The following is a 24,141-nucleotide window of genomic DNA, read 5'->3' as shown; positions in this document are numbered from 1 at the left end:
CTGCTTTCCCCTGAGAGAGAACCCAATGTGCAAGGGGTGCGCAGGCCTAGCAGCTGAATGAATTGTCAGTGTCTCATGAGAGCAGAGCAATGAGTTAAAACTGAGTGTCTGGAATTCCTGTTGTCCCCAGCTTTCCGTTGAACCCCTATGATGGACTCTTCCTCTCGGGGCAGGGATGTCAGCCGTGTGTAATGCCCTTCTGGGTGTTTACAGAACTTTTTTAACTAATCCAGTGTCAGTGTGACTTCATTTGAGAAGCTCAGACTTGCAGTGGGCCAAAAGCTGGTTCTTGGTAGGTCAGATATTGCTACTGCCTTGAAGGTGGCTGCAGCCATCCAGTTTATGTTGCTTCTGCAAGTCAGTCAAACTTCGGAGAAGTTGGTACACAATGTAAGAACGTAGGATCTTCGTGCTTGTGAGTGGCTGAATCTGGGGTTTAATGCAAGAAACAAGTGCAGACTGATTGCATATCTCCCATTGGGTTTTTGCTCAAGGTCATTTTCTCCTTGACATGACAATGGTTTGCCAAAATAGATTTGTTATACAAACCTTTACACAAGGCTGTTATTGATTCGACATAACTTTTCCTGAAAGTAGTGAGTTAACAACTTCTACTTCCAGTGTTTACTTATGCAGGCAAATGGTATGCAATAATATATTTTCTAAAGACTGCCAAGCAGCTGAGATTTTTTTTCTTTGAATTTGAGATATCATCACTGATCATTAATGTCTCATCAACTAAAAGACAGTCCCCGCCCTCTTTTATAGACTTTGCTTGGAGCATGTCCTGAAACAAGACTGTACAGGTGTGAGCAAACTGTAGTTAAGAGAAGGAAGACTGCAAACTTTGGTTGGCATTCTTACATTGTGGCCCATATAAGACATTTGTTTTTCTAACAGGAATGGTGGAGAAGAGCACAGAATACCACAGCAATAGAACAATCTGGTTTGCACTTTTTGAAAAGTAGTTCTTTGGCAAATGCCAGCTGCTCACTGTTAGCTTTCTAAAGCTAAGACTTTAGTGACTTGTGGAAGAAACACACATGGTTTAGTTTGTCTTTGTGTTCCATGCTAACTACTACTCTGCATTTTTTCAATAAAGCACCATCTCTCTTGGGTTTGGCACACCCTGCCTCTCTGAGCACAAGTCAAGTAGAGCAGTGGTTTTGTGTTACGCTGAATTCATGGCACAGATTTTTTTATTTTACTTTCTTTTTTATTTTTTTCCCAATATTCAAAACATAGAAATAGCTGATTATCTTTGCCGCGAGAGCAAAGAACTACTTTAATATTCCCAGTAGCATATTTTGAACAACAATTCTTTAATTAAAACAACATTGGTCTCTTCCTGTATTTCATGGCTAGCAAATGAGAGAAAACACCAGTGTTAATATCAAAGGGAGTCAGTTTTCATTACAGTAATGGTTCAATTGTGCAATGCTGTAGGCAGTGAAATTTAATATTATTGTGACTTGTACTGTAATTGTAGGATGACAGAGGAAAATGGATTAAGTTTAAATATAAGTGTACACAGCAGCACATGGACTTTGTCAAATGGAAGCTGAGGTTTGGGACAGGATGGGTCCCCCTCTGGCTCTGTCATAATGAATTAGTATTTTGTAAATAACTGGCCACTAGACTATAGATTTATTACCTTTTGCAGATCTATGTGGACATAGACATACATTGATTCTTTACTGACTGTAATTGCAGTGTAGAGTTGCAGAACTGGTTTATGCCTGTAGGCTTGCAGGGTATTTGAATGTCTAGGCTTCCTGTCTTCACCTTTCATGAAAATATTCTTGCCTGCTAGTTTGTGAAGTTTTCTTCTGAAGGATACACCCATCCTTTCAGTTCAGGCATTGCTAACACATGAATGGCCTCAGACTGGAAAGCCCTTTGTCATCTAGATGAATAAACCAAACTCAAGTTGCAGATGATCTTTGCTTTAGAAAATTATGCTGTAGAGACAACTAGTGTTAATGAGCAATATCCCCCTCTTTTCCAGTTGCCCATATACATGCAGATTACAATGGAAGGCAGTAATTTAAACCATCCATTACTGATCTCTTCCATGGAAGGTTAAGAACAATCAAAGCTAGATGTTTCGTTTGTTTGCAGTTTAGGCAAGTGGAAGATGTCACCAAAGCAGTGCCTGAGAGCTTACTGGTGACTCGTTTTACTCCATATCTTCACAGTGTTTCACAGTGCTTCTCAGACATATGTTTATGTTGAAACCTGTTCTAATGTTAGAGTGCAAAAGGGGGCAGTAAAGTGCTATCCAAAAAAAAATGTTTATTTTTATGGGTGTTTTTTGTGTCAAAAGTTGCTTTTCTCAATAGGTTTATAATCTCCTGTAATGATCACATGAATATTTTCTGTTTGAAAGGCTTACAAATGTTGCCAAAGCATGTCACTAAATGTTGTGAGAATAATGTTTGCCCTGTGCATTTCTCTGTACTTCTGTCCTTTAATGGGGTCCTGAAATATGCTACATATTTCTAAGGAATCAAAGGCAGGAAGCTCAGCTCCCCTCAGATATATTTAGGACATAGCTATATGAAGCACTTCTGAAAGAATTCCAACTTTGTTAATCATGGCTGATTCTCATGTTGTGCACTACTAGTGCCACATTTCTGGAAAAAGCAAAATGAAAAGAATGCTGAGGCTAGGAGTTTCTGCTTGAAGTACTAAAGTGTGTAGTGGTGGCATGGGTCAAGAGTTGGGCACTCATCCAGACTCGCATGCATCATTTGTCAAGAGGTAACTAGAAAGAGCAACTAATTACAATGCACCTACTGAGTGCTTTTTCTTTCAGAAATTCCTCAGAATAAGCCATTTATACAGATTGGCTGCTACTCTCCACTGCAGCCACTTGCAGTTTTTAAACTCCACGTAGAAAGCACGTTTCTGCTGAAATGAAATAAAAAGGAGAATATGTTTCCATGCTTCTGCATCGGAGCAAGTGGGCAATGATTCCCTGTTTGGTGAAGCTGAGTAAGTCCAGCACTGCTGTGAGGTTCATATTTCTGTAAATGCTGATGAAATGTTAATATAATACACTTTAAAATAGAACACTGGTCATATCCATCCTCCTTTTTTTTTTTTTTTTTCTTAGTTAGAAGACTGTCCTGAAGCACATTAGTGGTTCTTTTGTGGTAACAGGAATTGATTTAGTAAATGGATCAGAATTCTCTAGTGCTTTAAGTACTTTTAGTAGAGCAGTAATTGCTTTCTGCACATAATACTGAAACTTAATTGCTATTAATAGTGCCTTATGTGGAGGTCATGTATGAAAACTGATTATAAAATCTCTATTTTTAAGAAAAAAAATCCTTAACTTCAGTAAAAAATTGGATTGTATATCTTTTCAACATTCATGCCTTACCCTTGTAGTAAATATTCTGAGCCAGGTTGTATATTCTTGTGCAAAAAACCACATTGTACAGGAAAAGACAGATAGATAGTTGCTCTCAGAAGTTTCTTTGAAAGCAGGGAAAACATACTTAACTTTTATGGGAAGAAAAACAGGCATTCGTTTTTGCACTCTAGATTTCTGTTGGGGTAGAGGGGTAAAACACAAGTTGGTCTGAAGGTTTTAGTTGTGTAAGTGGTTTTTTTGCTTTGTTCTGAAAGTGAGAGCCAAAGCAGTGAGGGCAAGGGCAGTTTTCCAGCACAACTAAACCCTCTCTTGCAGGCAGAGCTGACGCTTGGTTGAAACAGATATGCTGTCTTAACAGCAAAACCCTTCTGCGTGCTGGGTGGCTGAAGGCAGGGTGCTGCCTCTGCCCAGTGAGGTGGGCTGGGGAAAGGGAGGGTCCTGGTGCCCCGGTATCCGTGGTCACTCCAAGATGCCCTGATCGCACCCTGAGATGACATGATTCCCTGGACAGGGATTGCAGAGTCACCTACCTCTGCTACCTCCCTACCCAGGATTGGGATAGTGCTGAAGGAGAGTCTGTGGCAACTCCTTTGGCTTATTTACTTTTTCTACAGGACAAGATCACATCTGTAACCTTGAACATCACAGCTTTTAAGGAACCAGCTTTTCTCTTTGAGTGTCTCCAATAAAATGTGTTTGGTACCAGGTTGCAAGTGACCTTCTGTATATGTGAATGATGGAAGGGGTAGGGTTCTTGCCAAATATCATGTCTTGGCTGCAGGTTTTGTGCTCTCTCAAATGCTAGACACCTTTAGACTTGTGACCATTCTAATCTGGGGTGAACTAGTGTATCCCTGCAACAGGACTAGTCTTAAGAGTTATTTTTTGAAGGAAGTTCATGACTCACCAGAACTGTGTGTGATGTGATGGTACAGTTTGATTGTCAAATCCCACAGGTCCATGCAAAAAAATATTTTCTTTTGGGAGAAGTGTATGCACTGTCAGGCCATCCTTCTTTTACAGCTGTTAGAAATTTTAAATGTCTTCCTTGCTAGTATTTTGCTAAAGGTAGTACGATGAATGGATAGATGAAAGGGCTAAAATTTTTATATGTTTCTAATTCCCTGTCCACTAAAAAATTTGAGAAAGCATGATAAGGCTACATAATCATTCTTGTGTAGATTATTAAGATTTCAGTTGCAAACATATTGCATCGTTTTGCCCTACTGAAGTCGATAGAAATTTTGCGACCAATTTCAGTAAGAATAGGTTCAGGAAAATGCACCAAGAACGGTGCCTATTTGCATGGCTCCTTGGGACACATGAAATGGTGGCACCACTTGCATTTTCTGTCCAGAGTTGAGATTAAAGGAAAATACAATTTCAGTGCATTGCAAGTCTTTGCCTCAGCTAGTCTGAAAGAATGTGGGCTCCTTCAGAGGTGAGGAAGGGCAAGAAGAAGGAGGTGCCCCAAGCCCCGGGATGAAGATCAGCTATGGTTTCAGGGGACTGTTTCAAAGCATTTGTAGTCTTACTGCAGGTTTTATTGCAGGGGAGCATTCTTCCCTTACAGTAGAAGTGAGAAATACAAGAGCTGCAGTTTTACCAACTTGTGTTATGTTGTTTTATAATCTGGCTTTGTATAATGTGGTACTTGCCATTAAAAATCTTAAGGAATGAGCATGAATATATTTGCGTATTTATATGTTTGAATTCCATTTAGTTTCTAGCCTGCAAGTCCCATTAGTGCTTGTAACTATTCCTTACATGAACGGTTTCATTAACTGTGTGGAAAAATGTTACATATAAATAAAGGTCAGCAGATTAAACTTCTTAAATTTTATTTAAATTCAGAAACATCCCTGTTGAGCATGTTCTGTAAAACTTCACTATAGTATTAAAATGATTTAATAAGACTGCACTGGCAAAGAAAAGTAGCTTCCATAATTCACTTAAAATAATTTTAATAATATGAAGTGCTGTACTTCTTTTTGCTTTCAAAGTTTTATTTGCTAGTCTGTGTATAAAGCCAGTCTGTCATCTTGCTGTGTCACTCTATGGTATTTTTTCTCTCAGAGAGTTCACGTAAGCATAGTGCCTTTCTTTTTCACAAAATTAGATACCCATTTTCAGACTCCATATTAATCTTGTTTTGATGAAGCTTGTTTTTCTGTCTGTCCACAGCAGCTAATGATCCTCTTCTCATTGAACTCATGTTCACTTAATCCATTTAAATTGGAGTGAGATGAGTCCTATAAAATCACTGCTTCTGCAAAAAAAAGCGTTTCATGTTTGCAGCTGGGTGTATACATTATATCCACATGGCGTATCTTTGTATATGATGTTGAGTATGACAGAAGCTAATGTGAAAGCTTTGTATAGAGCAAAGGAGAGCTCTGGTCTATGTTTTTGAATTTGATTCAGTTCAGTGTTTTTGGGAATCAATAAACTGATTTTCATCATAATTAGCCCACTGTTACTTTACTGAAATCATTAGCCTTTTCCCGAAGCTTTTATTTGCTTTGCATCAAGCTGGTTAGGACTTGCCTTGCTTAAATATTTCTCCTCTGGAGAAAGTGATATTCAAAATATGAATGTTATTTTCTCAAAAGTCAGGTGATGAATACATATACTGTTTAATAACCATTCTTTTTAAACAGTAAAGACTTGTATGTGGAATGTCATTCTGTATTCTGTTTCAGTTTGCAGTTTCATAAGTAACGGAGTAACATAGTGTGTTATTAGTATTCATGTAATTTCCTTAATAAAACTTTTCAATGAATAACTTTATAGTCAGGCTGGTAGTTAAACTTCATAAAGTTAGGTGGGTAGGATTCCCTAACAGTAGGTTTCAGGCTGCATTTTAAGAAGTGTCTTGATTGTTCACATTTTTAGGGTTATTTTTGTGACATTAATTTAAAGCTAACTGCCTACACCAATTAGTTCAGGTAAGTTGTTAAAGCACAGAAGTTTGGCACTGTTTCCCCAGTTAAATATACAAGACTTGCAACAAGTACTAACACGCTTTCTAAAATCGTGTTTATTTTATAATTACTAGAATATCATTAAAGCTAAGTGTGCATATCTATATTTATAGTAAGTGTACATATATATATGTTTGTATAGTTTTGCAAGTGTGAAAAAGCCTGACAAAACACTTGGTTACATCAGTCAGTACTGATTAACAAAAGCTCTTAAGAATTTATTTCTCTAAGAATTTTATCTGTTCTTAATTTTACAATTTCAGAAATGACTGTGTAGTAAGAAATGGTAGAATACTCTCAGTGAATAATAGTGTGGGTAGGTTAAGTTTTTTTTTTTTGAGAATTTGCTATTATGAGATTAGGAAGGTCTGAGTGGTTATCATTAAGCAAAATTCCTTTGTAATTTAATATGGTTGAATGTGCTAAGTTTCTCTAAACAGTAAGTAGATTCTTAAGAAGTTATTTGGAAACTGTGCAAAAAATACATTTTATGTTTTTATAACATTTCACAATCAAATTTAACTTCTTGAGGACTTTGACCAATAAGGGTACATTATTGCCGGGAACTGCTGCTGGGCCTTATAATAAATATGGTAGGTAAAATCATTGTAACGTTGGTGTGAGTGGGGAACAAGATACTCTGTTCCTTTTTTCTGTTTGTGTGTCATGTGACTTTTTGTTCAAATATAATTATTTCAAAAAATGTTTGGAGCTCTGCAGGTTGATACTACTTGATAAGCTGCATGATTAGTTGGACGTGTGGGAGGGATTCACATCCATGGGCCTTTCACAGGTGTCAAATGTCGCCCACAGTACACCAGTTTTGGGCTGACAGTAAAAATGCCATCTGTATCCAAAAGTACCAGACAGAAAGTGCATGGATTTCATTGTACAGCTTATATGGTACTTAATATACTTTTCTGTGCTTTCTCACAGCAAGCACCAGGATTATTTATTGTGAGCAGGATTTTTCAAATGCTCTAAGAGTCTTGCTATATCTGACTGCTGACAGAAATGAGTTAGGAAGCTCGCTAAGCTTGTCTCCTGAGCTTCTGGTGGGGTACAGAGGCCTATATTGATATGTAAGTTTCCTAGTAAATAATATTTAAAACTGAAACTCAGAAAGTTAGAAAGTGAGCTTTTTTTCAGACAGCAGTGGTTCCAGTACTCTCACTATCCCGACTGCTCAGAGAGCATGCCACTGTCCCAAGCCACCACTGGAGCAACAGAGCCTCCTCAGGATCCCTCACAAGATTCTGAAAACCTCTTGCTCCATCTTTATTCTATTTCTGTTTTGATGGAAAAAAAGCTTTTTAATTGGTTGAAGGCACATTCTGATCAGACTTTTAAAGCCATTTCATTAACATAATTTTTAGAGACACTATCCTGCAAATATTTCGTCAGTGTTGATGCTACTCCAGAATAGTTAAGCTACATGAACACTTGTGAAAATAAAGATTCAGGATTCATCCATTACTAATTCTGAATGTATGTTGTCCTTTCTTTTATTTTTCAGGTAGAAGGTCTTCAAAAATAGAATCATAAAACAATAGTCTTAATCCTCCTGACATTTCATAAATAGCTTCAGAAATTATTTACCTAAAGTCTTTATAAAAACTACAGTAGCAAAAGGATACAGGGATATAGGGATAATAATCATGCCTACTACTAATGAGCCCCTGTAAGTTTTGTGGTTGAACTGAAATACATACAGCAAAGCTTTATCTCCATCCATATTCATGCTTTGTTGTTGTAAGAAAATAAGGAAAGTAAATTTGAAAAATCTCTCTCTCGCAAAGGTCATGGTCAAAACTACAAACTGTGGAAAAAATTTCAATACAATCAAGTTCTCAGATTAATCCTTGCGTTTTCAACCTTTTTTCTTCCCTAATCCTATCAGCGTTAGATCCTGCAAGTTCAGACACTCAAGTGAAAGGAGACTTACTGAGTTTAGTTCTAAAACTGTACAGACTTCAGAGTCATAGCAAGAATATTCCCCTACCATAAAGTCTAATGAGTGCATTGGTTTAAAGCTCTTGTAAAATGTAGTTTTAGCTGTCTGTTGGGGGCATTTCTGTCCTCTACCTTTTATGGGGCAATTCTTGGCTACCAGGAGCCCCTGGTGGTCTAGTGGTAAAGGCGCGGCGCTATCACCGCCGAGACCCGGGTTCGATTCCCGGTCAGGGCCACTCCCGGGCAGGTGGGGCTCGTTAGCCCTTAAAGGCAACCCACCTACGTCCTAAGGACCTCGCTGCCACTGTCCAAGCTTGCTTGGCCCCGGCAGATGAACCTTAGGATTAAAGGGTGGGCTCAGTTCCGCGCACACTGTGTCTCACCTAAAAAATCCAATGCGCAGGCTGGAAGGTGGAAAGACCTTCCCCGGATCTTCGCTCGCGAAGACTGGCCATTATTTATTATTCTTGGCTACTTAACCAAGGCTCACAAGTGTGCTTTCTCTCCCATAGCTCTTTCTGAGGATTGCCTGGCATGCTGTTTCTTAACCCATCCTGTTTGTGCTCAGAGTTTGCATGGAGAATGTGTACTGTGGCTGTTTCATGTATATACACAAAGTCTAAAATTGGAATCAGTGTCTTTTGTTTTTCAGAGGAGCTTTTGGGTCATATTATTGATAATGAAACACAGGTGCATTTATCTAACCTTACAATTTTTATATTTGTTCTGTGTGGAAATCTAAATTGAATAATTTAAAAGCAAAGATGTAGTCCTCTGAAATCTCATGTGTTTCACAGTAAACATTCCCAGTATGTGAAGAAGAATTGCTGGCAAGAAGAAATATTTGCAGCAGTGGGATCGTACAATGACCAGCCTTTGTCCTGTCGTGCGTAATTGTCATCTTCCTGGTGTACAACACTGCTGCACAGGAGCAAAGTTAAAATGGGGCTGTAGTCACACGAGGTGGTGAAGTCAGTCACAGGTGATGGAGGTTGGCTCAGAAACTCTGTCCCTTTACTTTCGCCTGGTCAGAGTTGATCCCTGAGGAGAGCCAGAATCAGGATATGTGCTACTCCCTTGGGAATATTTGCAGACTGGGATCTTCCTGCCCATCTTTTCTTGGTGCCCTTGCAGAACTGGCCTTTCCCTCAGTCACAGAATAATACAACCAATCGTTTAGGTTGGAATAGACCTGTGAGATCATCAAATCCAACTGTTAACCCAGCACTGCTGTGTTCACCACTAACCCGTGTCCCTTAGTGCCACATGTACACGTACATCGGGTCGTCCTTCTTTAAGCCTATAATTCTGAGGATGCATTCCCACCTTCCCATTTGTTTCGCCATTTCGGCTTTCAGGAAATGGTAGTCACTGCATTCCTTTGGCATGTCTGAAAACTGGAGGGGGAGGAGGCGCAGCTTTGCCCCATCTCCACTTCAATCTCATTTTGAGGAGCTGTGGCCAAGCCCAGTTTCTGCAGTCTGGAAATTACACTGCATGGCACAAAAGAGTGCAGTAATTTATACATCAACAGTCGCTTTTCTTGCCATAACATTTCATTGTTCTAGTTCCCTAAATCTGTAATTACATGTCTTTGTCCTGCTACGTGCTGCTTCATAACAAATATAATTCTTACACAGGCTTTGTGAGTGAAAATAATCTTGCTCAATTAGCACAGATCATAAACTTGAATTGTATGGGAGCAAGCAGAATTTGGGGGGCATTGCATCATCCTTTAATTTAGTAAGTTCTCCCCCACCACTACTGCTGGTGGCTCCTTTCTCCAAGCCAGAGGCTGGAGGTCACTGGCTGACGCCTACAGCTTTGTTCTGTGTCGATCTTAATACTCTTAATTTAAACTTTCCAGGAAGGTTGGCTGTGAATAAGCTAGATTTACTATGTGTGCTGTTTAAATACTAGCACTTGGAGAAGGGTGTTCATTAGGCAGCAGTTGTTTCAGTCGGTTTTTCAGGCCGATTTTCCATTAAGGAAGATCTTTGGAAAAGGCTGGCAGGCAAGAGAAAGAGGAAAGAAAGTCAGTCTTTTAGGTCTGTGCATTCGAGTACATTGTGTTGTTGGCTGTCGTTCTAAAACATGCACTTCTTGGCCTTAATTGGAACAAATATATCTTAATGGAGAGAGAAACAAACTTGCTGTGGCTTTTGTCTTTGTGAGAACAAGGCTACTCATTTTGTGGATTAATCAATACTATAAGTAATTATTTATATTTTTCTTTAATGAAGTGCTGATGTTTACCTGTTAATTATTATGATTAGAAAGATGCAATATTATGCCTAGGTGCAAACATTAAAGCTTACTGTCTCCTTGTGTAGTGAGTGTTCCCATACTAAGGCAGAAGCACACCTGTGTTTCACCTCTAGCACAAAAAAACAACAACAACAAAATAAAAAACAAACACCACCACCAACAAAATCAAAAAAACCCTAAAATAATGACAGTAATGTTGGAGTTTATGAAGACAAATCCTTGTAGTGTAGTGGTCACACTGTCGTGGATATAAGTGTTTTATCAGAAGCACGTGTGGTCTTTGGGTCAGGTAGATCTCTGTCCATTCTGGGTCTGTAAGCATGGTGCTGCTGAGTGACTGATGTTCCTTTGTGTTATACTAGTAATATCAATCAGCATCCTAACATGTTGTTAACTCTTAAAATCTAAGTTGTTTCCTGTCCCACTTGGTTGTTCAAGGGTTTGAAAAATTATTCTTGTCATTCTTCTATGTCCAAAATTAGCAAAATATGTGCAGGAATAGTAGAAATGTTACTAAAGCAGAAAACCAGAATTGTAGCCCACCAGATACTGCATTAGCTGCTCTACATGCCAAATGTGGAAGAAATAGCAGTACTTGCCAGAGAGAGATGTAAAACCTGCTACAATCCCCAAAACTGGGATAAGAGCTTTAGGATTCAATCCATCTCTAATTTACAAGATCTAAATAAACATCTTGTTGATATTGAGTTAGGCTCAAACTATTAAGATTTGGTTTGCTCAGTGTGTCATTTTTGTTTTGGAAACTGTGTTTGTTCCTTTCTGTTCACTGCAGTTGCTACTTTTCTGCATGAGATTTTATCAAGTGTCTCACATTTTCCCTCTTCTTCTCTCCCTCCCTACCCCCCCTTTTTTTTTTCCCTATTTTAGATTCCTTCCTGGACAAGGATTGGTACTATATCCACAGATAGGAGACAAACTGGATATTATATGCCCAAAAGTGGACTCTAAAACTGTTGGTCAATATGAATATTATAAGGTCTACATGGTTGATAAAGACCAAGCAGATAACTGTGCTATTAAAAAGGACAATACACCTCTACTCAACTGTGCCAAACCAGATCAAGATGTTAAGTTTACCATCAAATTTCAAGAGTTCAGTCCTAATCTCTGGGGCCTGGAATTTCAGAAGAACAAAGATTATTACGTCATATGTAAGTTCCACGTTTTAGTTGTTCGTTCTTTTTAGCATAGTTGTTCATTCTGTAGTACACTGTCTTGTACATTGTAAGCAACCTAAGAGGAAAACGAATGTATTTGTATTTTTTATCTGAAAATAATTTCTTGCCAGCATGTTTTCAGCATTATTTCTGATTTCCAAAGGGTCTCTGTCTCTTTTTCTCTTTGCTTTGTATAAATCAAATTAGATTGTACTTCTGTGCCTGTAAAGGGCTTCTTTCTTCTGTGCACAATATTGTGTCATGTGTTCTCATTGAAAGGTGTGTGCAGCTAAACTGCGATGCATTTCCTGCCCTGGTGATGTACCATCCTGTTCACCTTGTCCTTGGGGCTTCTTATACCAGGAGTAGGGGTACGGTGACCTGGCTATTCTAAGATGGGGCATACTACGTGACATGGCTAGCCATTGCTCCATGTGGTCCAGGCAGTCTCACAGGAAACATCTTCTGGCAATTTTGATGCCAGTTTTGGCACTGTGGTTTCCTCACAAGGGTTACTGTTGAGGGACTGTAGTTGAACATGCCTTCCCTCACAACGTACCTACTGTGTCCGTACAGGAGCCAGGAGGGTTCTTGGGCAAAACCTAGACTTGCATGATTTTGGAATTTCATCCTTTTTCATGGTCCTGGCTTGCAAAATGAAAGTGCATGGCATAGGCCTCTGTCCAACAAAATAAACTTTGTGTGAGTTTTAGTCTGATGAGGAATTTATGGCTGAGAGCAAGTCTGGAGGTAGCCACAGTGTTTGGTGATTCAAATTACTTATGATGTGTAAAGTCAATGATGTAAATCGGGAGTTAGCATTAGCTGAGACCTCAGCACTGCAACAACAATTTACATTAGTTTAGGTTTTGTCGTTGTAATACTATGCCCTGCAGATCTCACTTAGCTCCATGGGCACTTTTGAAGTCTTGAGCAAGTATCACCAATTATTACGAGATGGAACAAATTCTGTGTTTTGGCTTTTCTGCAGTTACAAGGAAGTTACATACTGGTATGTCTGATTTAACAGAATCATAGAATAGTTTGGGTTGGAAAGGGACCTTTAAAGGCCATCTAGTCCAAGCCCCATTCAATATGCCGGGAACTCTTCAACTAAGTCACATTGCTCAGAACTCTGTTAGCAGGGATGGCACATCTAGCATCCCCCTGGAGAACCTGTTACAGTGTTTCACCACTTTCTTTTTCACTGTAAAAAATTTCTTCAATATATCTAGTCTAAATCTACCTTCTTTTAGTTTAAAACCCTTAACGCTTGTCCTGTCACAACAGGCCCTGGTAAAAAGTTTGTCCCCAAACAGATTTCTACCACCTCCTTGAAAATTGAAGGGTTAATAACTATTTCATGTGATCTCTGCCAGTGTAAATATTTCTTAATTTAAATTTTAAAAGTATTCTCAGCAAGTATTTTTAAAATGGAAATGGAAATGCATTCAATATAAATTAATGCTCGCTTCCCAGTTATATCCATTATGGTACACACAGTGTATAAAAAAGGTTGTATGTCACAGAAACTAAGTAAGAATTCGCTTATTAAATATCAGTTGTAGAAATTACTAAATAACAGTAGTGGGAAATACAAACCACCATTTTTTTGTTTTAAATATCACTTAATATAGGCACTTTCTCTTTTAGTTGGGGGGTATATAAAAACTTGATACCGCTTAAACAGTATTTGACTTTAAAAAAACCCCAAACACTTAAACAGTATTTAACTCTGACAAACTTCCCACTGAAATCCACTGAGGTATTTACCAGGGTAAAAGCGACAAGACTAGCTGTTAAGAGATAGTTATCTGTAACTCCACTGAAAATGTATAGCATAAAAATGACCATGCTCAAATATTTGGTCTAAATGCAGAAATATGCCCAGAATTTAGTGCTGCTTTTAAAATCATCCACAGAAGACCAACTGCAGTGGAACAAATGGCAGTGTTACAATTATTAACTGAGAATTATGGGCACAAATGGAGCTTTCTGATACCCTGTCAGTTCTGTCATATCTATGTCATGGATTTACCCAGAGAATTATTAAGTACATCTCATTTTCATTAGTTTTGTATAATTATTTCATTATAGCAATAAGACATAATAGATGCTGCATTTCCTGTAAGATTACAGTATAACTTGGTTGAAAGAACTTACTCAGCTTTCAGCCTTAGAAATCACACTAGCCTAGCAGTAATACTGGCGTGCCTTAGGGTATTACTTTTCCCGCTCATCGTGGCATAAACAAATGGCTAATTTATCACTCTATTGCTAGCGAGGGTACCTATACATTTTAATAGACTGGACAAAAAAAGCACCCCAGCCCTGAAAACCCAGCCATCCTGAAGCTAAAACTCTCACTTTTCTGTCATTCAAGGCGAAAACAATAAACTCAGTGATGTTGGTCTCAGAAACACTGAGAGGGGTAGGAAACTAGGCCAGTGCTCAGCTAGGACACCATTTTACGGAGATACTGAAGCTAGATAGCATTTTAACAGTTTGCATTCAAAAGCTCTTGACGCAGCCTTGTCAATGCACGTTCTGGTAGTCAGAATATTTGCCGTCATTTCTTGTAATACATCGTAATCGCATACGGAAATCAGGCTGTAAATTGTTTACATAAATCACTCTTCACAGACCTGTAATTCTTTCTTTTTCTGTCCTTCCCTCCTTCCCTCCTTCTTTCCTCCTTCCCTCTCTCTCTCCCTCCCTCCTGTTTGGTAGCTTTGAGTTTTGTCTTGCTTGTTTTGTTGGGATTTTTTGGGGGGGATTGAAGTGCTATGAAATGAAGGCAATGATGCATTTTATGTGCCAGCTTTTGATTTTGAAGTATTTTAGGATCTTGCATTCCCTCAACTAAGGGGCATCAAACAAACCTGACACGAGCTTACTGAGCTCAGCATCTTTGCAGCGCTTGCTGTGGCTGCCCCTGCAGCCTAATCTCACGCTATTTATGCTTGGCAGGCTGTTGTCAGCCCTTTAAACTGCATCGTTTTGTGCATTGTCAGGTACCTTTATCATCTCACCATTATTTGAAAACACAGTTTGTTTTTCTAAGCTAATAGTATGTGGTTTGTGGAGCTGTATTAAACAGTAAAATCTCTATTCAGATTAGGGGGCTTAGTCATTCTGGGATGAGGAATTACAACACAGGATGAAGCAGCTTCCTGAGCCCTGTGTACCTTCAGGGACATGTGATTGCACAGGAATTCTTCAAGCCATAATTTTTATATCATCCAGATGTATTCATGATAGGTATACCAGAAGGAGATCTTTTCTATTCAGTGCTTCCCAAAGCCTGAGCATACAAAAGATGCAAATCTCATTTCAAAATTCACAATATTTTAAAAAGTAAAAGTGTAGATGAGTTTCTGATACTTGTTTTCACATTTAGTGGTACTTTAATAATAATTAAAAAAAAAAGAAATCCATTTCCTGGCAGGATATTTCTCAGTATGAGTATCAGTATCCAAAGAGTTAATTCTGTGAACAGCAGTAATTGGAAAGATGATACCGAATGGTATTGTGAAAGTGAATAAATGATGTAACAGAATGTCCTTGCCTTTCTCTTCTTTGCCATCATCAATTTTTTGTTCCTGGGAAATGAATAGATTCATTTTCCTACAGTTACCTGATTTCTTTTCAACAGAACTGGAGAAGGTCAAATGTACTTGAGATCTCATAAGTATTAATGTTTGATTATCCAAAAAATATGTGACCATTTAGCTAACATTTCATAGGTCTCTAAGGAAATGCTTAATCAGATGCATGAAGGGAGATACATCGTGCCCAACAACATAAATATCTGTGTGAAGGGCAAACTTAAGGGTTTGAAGATTTACAACTCCAATGTTTGCATTAAAAGTCTTTTTGTGTCTTTGCATGGTTAGGGAATGAAGTGTAATTTTCTGCAGTTGTGAATTGCTCAGAACGAGCAGTGAGTATCTTCTGAGTACTGAGGGATTGATCAGCAAGTACTTGGGTCGTGGTGCCACTGCTTCAGTATTTCTCTTGGATACAGTGTTCCTTATTTGGAAGGGAGACGTGTTAGCATAGTACGAACACATATAATATGCCAAAGATGTTTACTTTTGGTGAACAGGAATTGTCCTGAACCCTTCACTTAAAGGCAGAGGGCATAGAGTACCCTGCAATACCTTGGGTTTGTGCTGAGGGAGCCCCGGGGGAAGCCTGTGGGAAGCTGTGCCAGAGGGAAGGGAGTGGTGCTGCCTGCCGTCAAGCCACTGTCAAGCTTCTTAGATAGCTAGGCCAAGCAAGCACTTACCTCACTCCCTTCGTCTCTTCTTTAGCATAAGTAAAGTGAAGTTTATGGGCTGACATCATCAACATTAAGAAATAAGTCACCTGCAATGAGATCTTTACCTGTTCCAAATTTGTAATAGAATGGTTTGGAACTTGGGAAGGGGCTACAGAATGGTTCTCTGAAAGATTCCTGTATAAGGCTTGCTCTGCCTGGACCTCATTAGCCAAGGTTGCTGAGCCGATGATGCTCATTGGCTTTGACATTGGCAAAATGGAATATGATGGTTTTTTATCAACTTTTTACAAGTGACCCACTTCCATAATTGGCTTCTGGCTTAAATTAAAAAAATACATATATATATGTAAGTGTATATATATTTACATATATATATATATATTTGATGCCTGTTTGATCCCTGACTGATTTAAAGGTTTATACTGGCTAGTAGCACTACATTTTGGATAACTGCTTTAATAGTGCTGTGGCTTTTAAAATCAAAACAGTCATTCTGAAACTTTAGCATTAGCTGTGTTTGAAAAAATCACAAATCTTCTTCTGTTTTCACTTTGTCATTCTGTTACAATTAAAGGGCAATCACTGTCTGAGGAAGAAGATATTAAGGGACAATATGGATTGTGCCTTGAAGTATGGCCCAGCTGGAAAGAGTAAATCTCTTTGCATGGCCAAATAGATTTACATTAAATTGTTATTTTAGTATGCTGACCAGTTTAAGCACTGACTAATCTGTTTGGCTGGGAATTCTGAAAACGTTTTGAGGCGGATTTCAACCTACAGCCCCCTGCAACCTCCAGGTCACCTAGCGAGAGCTGCCTTAAAGGAAACAGTAAACAGGTTTTCCTTTGTTCGAGGTTAATTCCAAACTAGCCTAAATGGGAACAAAAACTCCTATCAGAATTTCAGTGCCTTTTCTTTCGCATCAAAGATATTTTCCCTGCTGTTTGTTAAAGACTCTGGGGTCCAGAAATCTACTGGGTTTTTTTATGATGCTGTTGTGATAATAGTCACTCTGATTCCATTTGTACATAGATCACATTTTTTCCTTTCCTTTTTCCTCCTTCTTCCTCAGAAAATTAGATAAATAATTTCTACTTAGTGTAAAATGATATCCAGAGGTCAGTCTTTGACTCTGCTGAAGAGTCTTTTAAGGGAAGTGTTAGCAATACCACTTAGCTCTTGTTGAATGAAATATAAATACAGCTTATACAAATAATATTACTGGAGAGAAAAATCACTGTCTGTGCAGCTTCAGATTTCTAACAGAGTCTAAAACCTACAGGATTAATGGAGTCATGGTCCTTTGGGGTTTTGTCCCAGACCACACAGGTCTTGTAAGAGAATAAGGCTATTTTATATTGATGGACTTTGTTCATATTCGGTGCCATTACCTAAGCAATACCAATCGTTTATCTCCTTTAAAGTAGACAGAGATAGTTCAGCAGGAAATCTGTTATTACGTCTCTGTTCCTAAGGGAAGGAAATGAAAGATAGTAATGCTCGGTTTGTTAATTGATGGCATCTTGTGAAAAAAACCAGTTATCTTCCCCCACACTCCCACAGGTATTCCAAATAGATATGGAATCAGATGAAAATAAAGAATAATTATTCAGACTGGAAGAAAAAATTATTCAGGAAATACTCAGGACTTGAACAGGTTTAAAACTTTCATAGGAAGCTGTTTAATATTTTTAGTCACTGTTTTTATTTCTCGCTTTTATAGTTCCTCAGAAACAATTTATAAATATTGGAAATATGGTACAGTCACAAAGAAAGATACTCTCACTTAGAAGTCTTTATATATATAGCATTTGTAGTGCTTTGCAAAGAAAAGCTTAAACCCTGATCTTCTCGAGGTTGTGTGTGTTCTCACATAAACATCCTTAACAGAGCTACATGCAGAAGACTGGGTTGAGTGTGTATTTTGTACTTTATATTCAGGCTATGAGTAACTGTTTAAATCAGGGGTGGTGTATTGGGGAGACATGCCATGATATGAGGAAAGTGTCTGTCTAAACAGAAACTTGAAAGAGCACTACTATACTGAAACACATTTAGCTTCCATTTTGTGCTTAACTTTGTTGATGAGGATTTAGCTTATCAAGTGGGGTGTTATGTCTTTAAACAGTTCCTTGTGTTATACGTTATGTTACAGTATTTCAAGTCCTGAAAAAAGATGAAGAACTGCATAAGAATTTATAAAGGTTTTAATGAAACTCGTTTGCCTTATTAAAGGCTATAAATAGCTGTAATGGAGAGAAATGTACTTTTGTCTGAGAACTGCATTAGCTAAAACACAGGGTTGGAATGGTTGAAAATCAGGATTAAATGTCAGTATGGATTTTCCTTCCTGACTTTAGTCAATCCTGGAAACCTTGGATGAAGACTATTTCAGTATTTATTTCTGATAAATCAGACTATAAAACTAAGCTTTAATGGGCAGTCTTCCAGATTCTTTTTTTCAGTCCCAAGGAAATAATGCAAATATTTCTGTGAGTAAAAGCAGGATTAGGCTTAAGGTAGTCTTAGCTGTTCTTTGAGAAGAGTCCATATTAAGCTGTTAAGGCTGTTATTAAAAAGCATGTTCGGATCTTTGTTAGCATGATTTATCTGTTTTCAGTAGATGAAGACAGCAAAAATCACTAAACTGCAGCAGCTCACTAGTCCTTATGTGCTTACTGAGCTACAGTGAAACAGAATTCTGAATCCAAATCCTGCTAGGAAAACTGAAAATTATTTGGTTTTCGTGTATTATATGTTAGCATACAAATGCATTAGACTACAACAGTGCTATTGATTGCAGTATCCCAGAATGGTTTGGCTTGGATGGTGCCAGTTGCCTAGAACCACGTCCAGCTGAGTTTTGAGTATCTCCAAGGATAAAGCCCCTCCTCCTATGCAAATGCTCCAGTTCCTTCATTGTCTCCATGTGCATTTACTGGACTTGTTCCTGTCTTGTACTGGGGAGCTTGTGAGTTTACCCAGCACTCCAGGTGTGCCCTCACCAGTGCAGAGTAGAGGGGAAGGATCATCGCCTGCAACCTGGTGGCAGTACTCTGACAGATCGAGCCCAGGAGGCTGTTGGCCACTTCTGCCTCAAGGGCACATTGCTGGCTCATGCTCAACTTGGTGTCCACTAGGACCCTCTGGGCCTTTTTTGCAGAGGTGCTTTCTGTATGTTTAGCCCCAGCCTGCAGTGAAACTCGGTTCCATTTGCCGTCCAGAGGCTGCCATAGCAGATTTGTTCGCAGAATCAAAAAATTAATTAAATAATTCATGTTGTAAAAGAAGAAAAAACCCAAAATTATTGTTATAGTGTTAAAACAGTACTGAATTACTAAAACTGTATGAATGTAAGTATTAAAAGTATCATTTTACCTGTCTAGTTGCAACTTTTCAAAATTCCAAGCACTGGAGGATTAACATCTGTCCCAGATGTTTCCTAAATCAGAGTTTCCTAAATTGAACCACAATGAAGGTGTCTATGTGATAATTTCTAAAGAACACCTAAAGACTTAATTTCTTAATGGCAAATGTTTTAACTGCAGGTCCTGTAGTACCTTGGAAATTCAGATTGCTTTATGTTTGCAATGTTCCCTCATTAAGGTTTGCTTTGTGGGTATTTTAAAGCTCTAAACACAAACATAAGCATACTGCAATCAAAACAGTGCTTAACTTCTGATCGTCTTTGCCAAGTGCACAGTCATCCAATAGTATCGTAATTGATCTCAGTAGTAAGGTGCCAAACTCTGTGTTGCTGAAGGATAGTTAGATGATGTAAATAGCTTTTTGTGTTTTGCAATAAAGCACACTTTTGTTGTCCTCCATGTAAAAGCAGGAGATGAAGGTATTCTTTTATTGAAGCAAACATGTGGAAAATTGCTCTAGATTGCTGTAGTACAGAGCATCTCCCCTGAAAGGAATGAGGTTCATCTACAGGGCAAAGTCTGACTGTGGCACTTTATTGGGGTTACTCCTGGACTCTGTGTGGTCAAAGCAAATAACATCATGTCCATCTAAACTGTTATAACCATGAGACTGGCACATTTTCTCATCTATAGTGTTATATTCTAAACTGTCACTAGGCATTAACTCAGTCACTGGTGAAGTCCTACCACCTAGAGATGAACTCTGCCTCAAAATGATGTTTTCCACTTCAGTGCTACTCGTATAGCAATTACTGGGTCATTAATATCATTGCATGCAATTAGTGACAGTAGAATGAGCAAGAGGTTTGTTATTTATTTAATATGAACTTTCACTATAACCCTTTCTTATCCATGTGGCACAGACAAAAACCAGAGAGATTTTCAAGGCAGGTGAACATCCTTGTAGGGTGATGTTGAATTTGTATGATACAGAAAGTGGGCCCTCATTTACTGTTAAAGCTTCTGCTTTTACTCCCATCAAGCCCTCTTGTCATTAGCAACAATCAGTGTAACTTGAATGCTAACTAATTCTATTAGTTCTGTTCAGCTGAACTGTTAAGGAAAGCTTGCTGTGGTAGTGGGGAGATATTCCTCCCTATCCATGAGAGGCTTTTGTCAGTAGCGTGCCACGAGAAAGGATAAACTTACGTAAAATACCTGTTTGTGGTTGGTGAAGTTAACTAGCTAGTAATCTGTTTTAGATGCATACTTTCTGATATACACTAAATACATCATAATTAGTGGGCTTGCATCTGCCACAGTTACTTCAGTGCACACAAATATATAATTTGTTTATGTAAACTAGAAGCAACCATGTGTGCAGTGGATCATTATCTGACAACATTTCTCAGAGTATGTGAAATATGTAACTGAAATACTTTTAGAAATGCTTAACTGTAATGAAAGACTCAAATTGTCATTCACAGTGGTACAGTATTGAGAGGCTTTTCTGGTTTTTTTTATATAATCTCTAAATCTTTCCAAGAGAATTTTAGAAAGGGAGACTTGACAGCAGTGAAGCAAGTAGGATTTTCTTGTGGGTGGGTGGAAGCTGTGACCTTCAGTTATGGATAATAATTGAGCAAATAGCTTACTGTTTAGTATACTTCAGCTGTGGTATTCCTTAACCTAGCAAGAAAGTGGTGGTGTTTTTAAAATTATACACAGCAGTAATCAGTTGGAACTCACAGCTTGTTTGATGTTTTCCAACGCCATCTTGCTCACTATCGCTTTTTCCCGTTATGGAAAGACTTTGTTGACATAAAGAGTTTGTTTGGGTTTTTTTTTACCCCTTTTGTTTTTTTCTTATATGGTGCCATGCCTCCCTGGAATTAATAAAATCCTTCTGAACGTACAAAACTTTACCATTTTCTCCCTGTTTTGTGCTGTCAGGTGACATGAGATGTGGGAAGGAGAGTCTGTGGGTTTCCAGAGTTGTGCCTAGAATTTTACAGTTGGTATTTACCAATGTATATTACAGTACAGAGCTGGCTAGCCTGTCTTGATGGTGTCCTCCACACTGCACCCTTAAAAAAATCATTGAAACAGTGGTAGAATCTGTCCTTCTCTTAACATATGAATACAGGTGGAGATTTTTATGGGGAATTACATAAATACCCTTATATCATGAGTCCCAGCTAAGTACCATTGACTCATGCTATTCACAGTTGAACAAGATACATTTTAGAGCAGTGGTTAGAAAAGTGAATCACAAAGTTTCACTGTAGAGCCCTTGCTTCTTCCAGGCTTTATTTTACTTCATTTTGTTTTGGTTTTAGCTTGACTGGGGAGGGCATTGCTGCTTACTTGCTGTGCAGAATATAATTTGTGCGCCTGTTTAGATATAAATCCTGAGACATGCAGTACAGGACTTAATTTAAAAAACAAGCATGAGAAGTGAAAAAGAAGAATGAAGAAGTCCTGTCCTTTCCTTCACGTTGAAGTTTTGCCTCATGTGGATGGAAAGAAAAAGGTTGGCTTCAAGTGTTTTTATAAACGTTCCGTAAGCTTTAGTGTAAGGAAAAGATCTATCTTAATTGGAAGCAATGTGTGGAATAAATTGAGAGATTGAGAGTTTGTGAATGACTTTTAGATTGAGAAACTCCTCAAAATTCTTCTGCCACCTTGACTTTGCAAGTAGGGCAAATAAAAACAGACATTAGAAAAAAAAAGGAAAATTTTTGGTAAGCTGTTTTTATATTTTTCATTACAGTCTTGGTGTCTTAAATTGTACTAATTGAGCAAATTCAGCAGGTTTTCATCTCTTTTTTTTTTAAGGATAATTTTTTTGTCTCTTTGAGATCATTAGTAAAGCTGTGATTTTATTGTCTGTTTATAAAAACACAGTCAACATATTGACAGTACTCCCTGCAACTATTCATGATGTATTTAAGTGTTAACACCTGTGGTCCAGGTTTGGGACTACTGATAATTAAATTTTGGAAGACAATTTAATCCTTTTTAAATGGGAGAGTTTTCAGTGTCAGTCTTATTTTTTGTCAAAACAAAGATAAACCATTAGCTAGTATTTGAAATTATTATATTTCTCCTCTTTCTAAACATTCTGCTGCTCACCCAACATAGTGTGTGCCAAGTTACCTATTCTTTGGTGAGTGGCCTGAACAGTTTTTTTTTGTTATTTTTGTTTCAGATCTCTGTGCAGATCTGGCATTGCTACTAAGAGGGGGTGGAATTTAATTCCATTTAATTGAAACACTCTTCTGTTACCTCAGCTACCTTGTTCTTCACCCATGGCTGGTTTAGAAACAACCTCCACGTTGGGATCAGTGATTTGGGGTTTTGCAGTGTGTGATTTCTGGTGTTCTTAAACCTGTCCCATAAATTATTGAAATTTATGGGAAAGAAGAATTATTTATTTGGTATTTTACTTAGAGAGTCATTAAAAGGACCCAACAGCAGATGAAAGCAATCAGAGCACAAACACATGATGCCTGGCCAAAATAATGTTCTATTACTCTTAATAAGATAAAAAACCTTGAAAGATTTAACATGCACTTAGTAGTCCTGAGAGTGCATGTGAGATCAAGTGCAGCTTTGCTTTAAGAATAACTTCTTTCTAATGTTCGATCTAAGGCTTGTGTGGATTTTTGCTACTGTTTAGACTTTTCCATTTTGTCTATAAGCACAGCAGGGGAAAGTGGCAATGGGTAGTGTTATTTGATTTTATTTTATTCTGATTTTGAGAAACCTATTTTCTGATGCAGAATTTAAACAGTATTTAATGAAAAAAAAGTTGAAAATCACTACTATTGGTTACTACTGATCCACTCCAAAGAAACCTGTAATTCTCAGTTTGCTATTAACAGATCCACATCAGCAGCAATTAATTTTTGATGACCTCATCAATAATGTATCTTTGATATATTGCCAAATGACTTTTATTGTCCAGCACACTAAGGAGGATCAAAACCAGTTTTGTCCTTGCCCATCAGTTGACACCACTCATTCATTCCTATAGTCTGTGGTTTAAGGTCCATTTAGTTTTCACGGGAAAACTGAGTACGACGTTCATCATTTCTCTCGTCAGCTATGTAGTACATTTTATATTCAAGCTCTAGAAATACATGTGTTTTAAAGTTGTGTTGGTTCAAAGGATATGGCATTTGATTTGCAAACAGGTAATATTTTTCATCATCCTAAAACATGAAACTGTAGGTAATAATTGTAGCAGAATTAAGAGGCTAAGATTTTTGTCTGCTGGTGTTTTCTTTTAAGTAATTGTGATGGCATTTTTTCATATTGTAATATGTGCTTTTAGGAGTGAAGGAAGTTGAGTTTTTGTGACTGTGCCTTGATTTTTAATCTCTTTGTGAATGAAAAGCTATATACAGGCACAAATCCAGCAGCTTAATTCTCCATCTGATTAGAGCAGTGTTACCAACCTGATAGGTTGAAAACAGCCATGATCCATGCAGTGGCTCAGCCTCCTGGGAGGCAGAGTAATAACAATCAAATGAAGACATATTAAAATGTAATATTACTTCCTCTCCATGGGGACTGTATAAGAATCATAGCCAGAAACTGTTCTTGTCAGCTGACTCTGCTTCGTTCACTGATTCCCTGCCTCTGCATTTATGACTAATGCATTTCATACAATAAACAGCACTGTGGAGTTTTAAAAGCAAATAAATGTAAAACATTT

At 38.0% G+C, this 24,141-nt stretch overlaps 1 protein-coding gene across 1 annotated transcript in view; it reads left to right on the top strand.

Moving 5' to 3' along the window:
* EFNB2 (ephrin B2) overlaps positions 1-24,141 on the top strand; it is a 45,688-nt gene that overhangs the window by 11,270 nt on the left and 10,277 nt on the right. The window contains exon 2 of the mRNA XM_050332195.1: positions 11,476-11,759. Within this exon, the coding sequence (XP_050188152.1) occupies positions 11,476-11,759 (284 nt within the window). The remainder of the gene's footprint in view (positions 1-11,475; positions 11,760-24,141) is intronic.

Source organism: Myiozetetes cayanensis, unplaced genomic scaffold (genome assembly GCF_022539395.1).
Source record: "Myiozetetes cayanensis isolate MyiCay16 unplaced genomic scaffold, myiCay2020 scf5-8, whole genome shotgun sequence".
NCBI lineage: Eukaryota > Metazoa > Chordata > Aves > Passeriformes > Tyrannidae > Myiozetetes > Myiozetetes cayanensis.
Note: the sequence above shows the minus strand (reverse complement) of the source record. Positions and strands in the feature narration are given on the sequence as shown.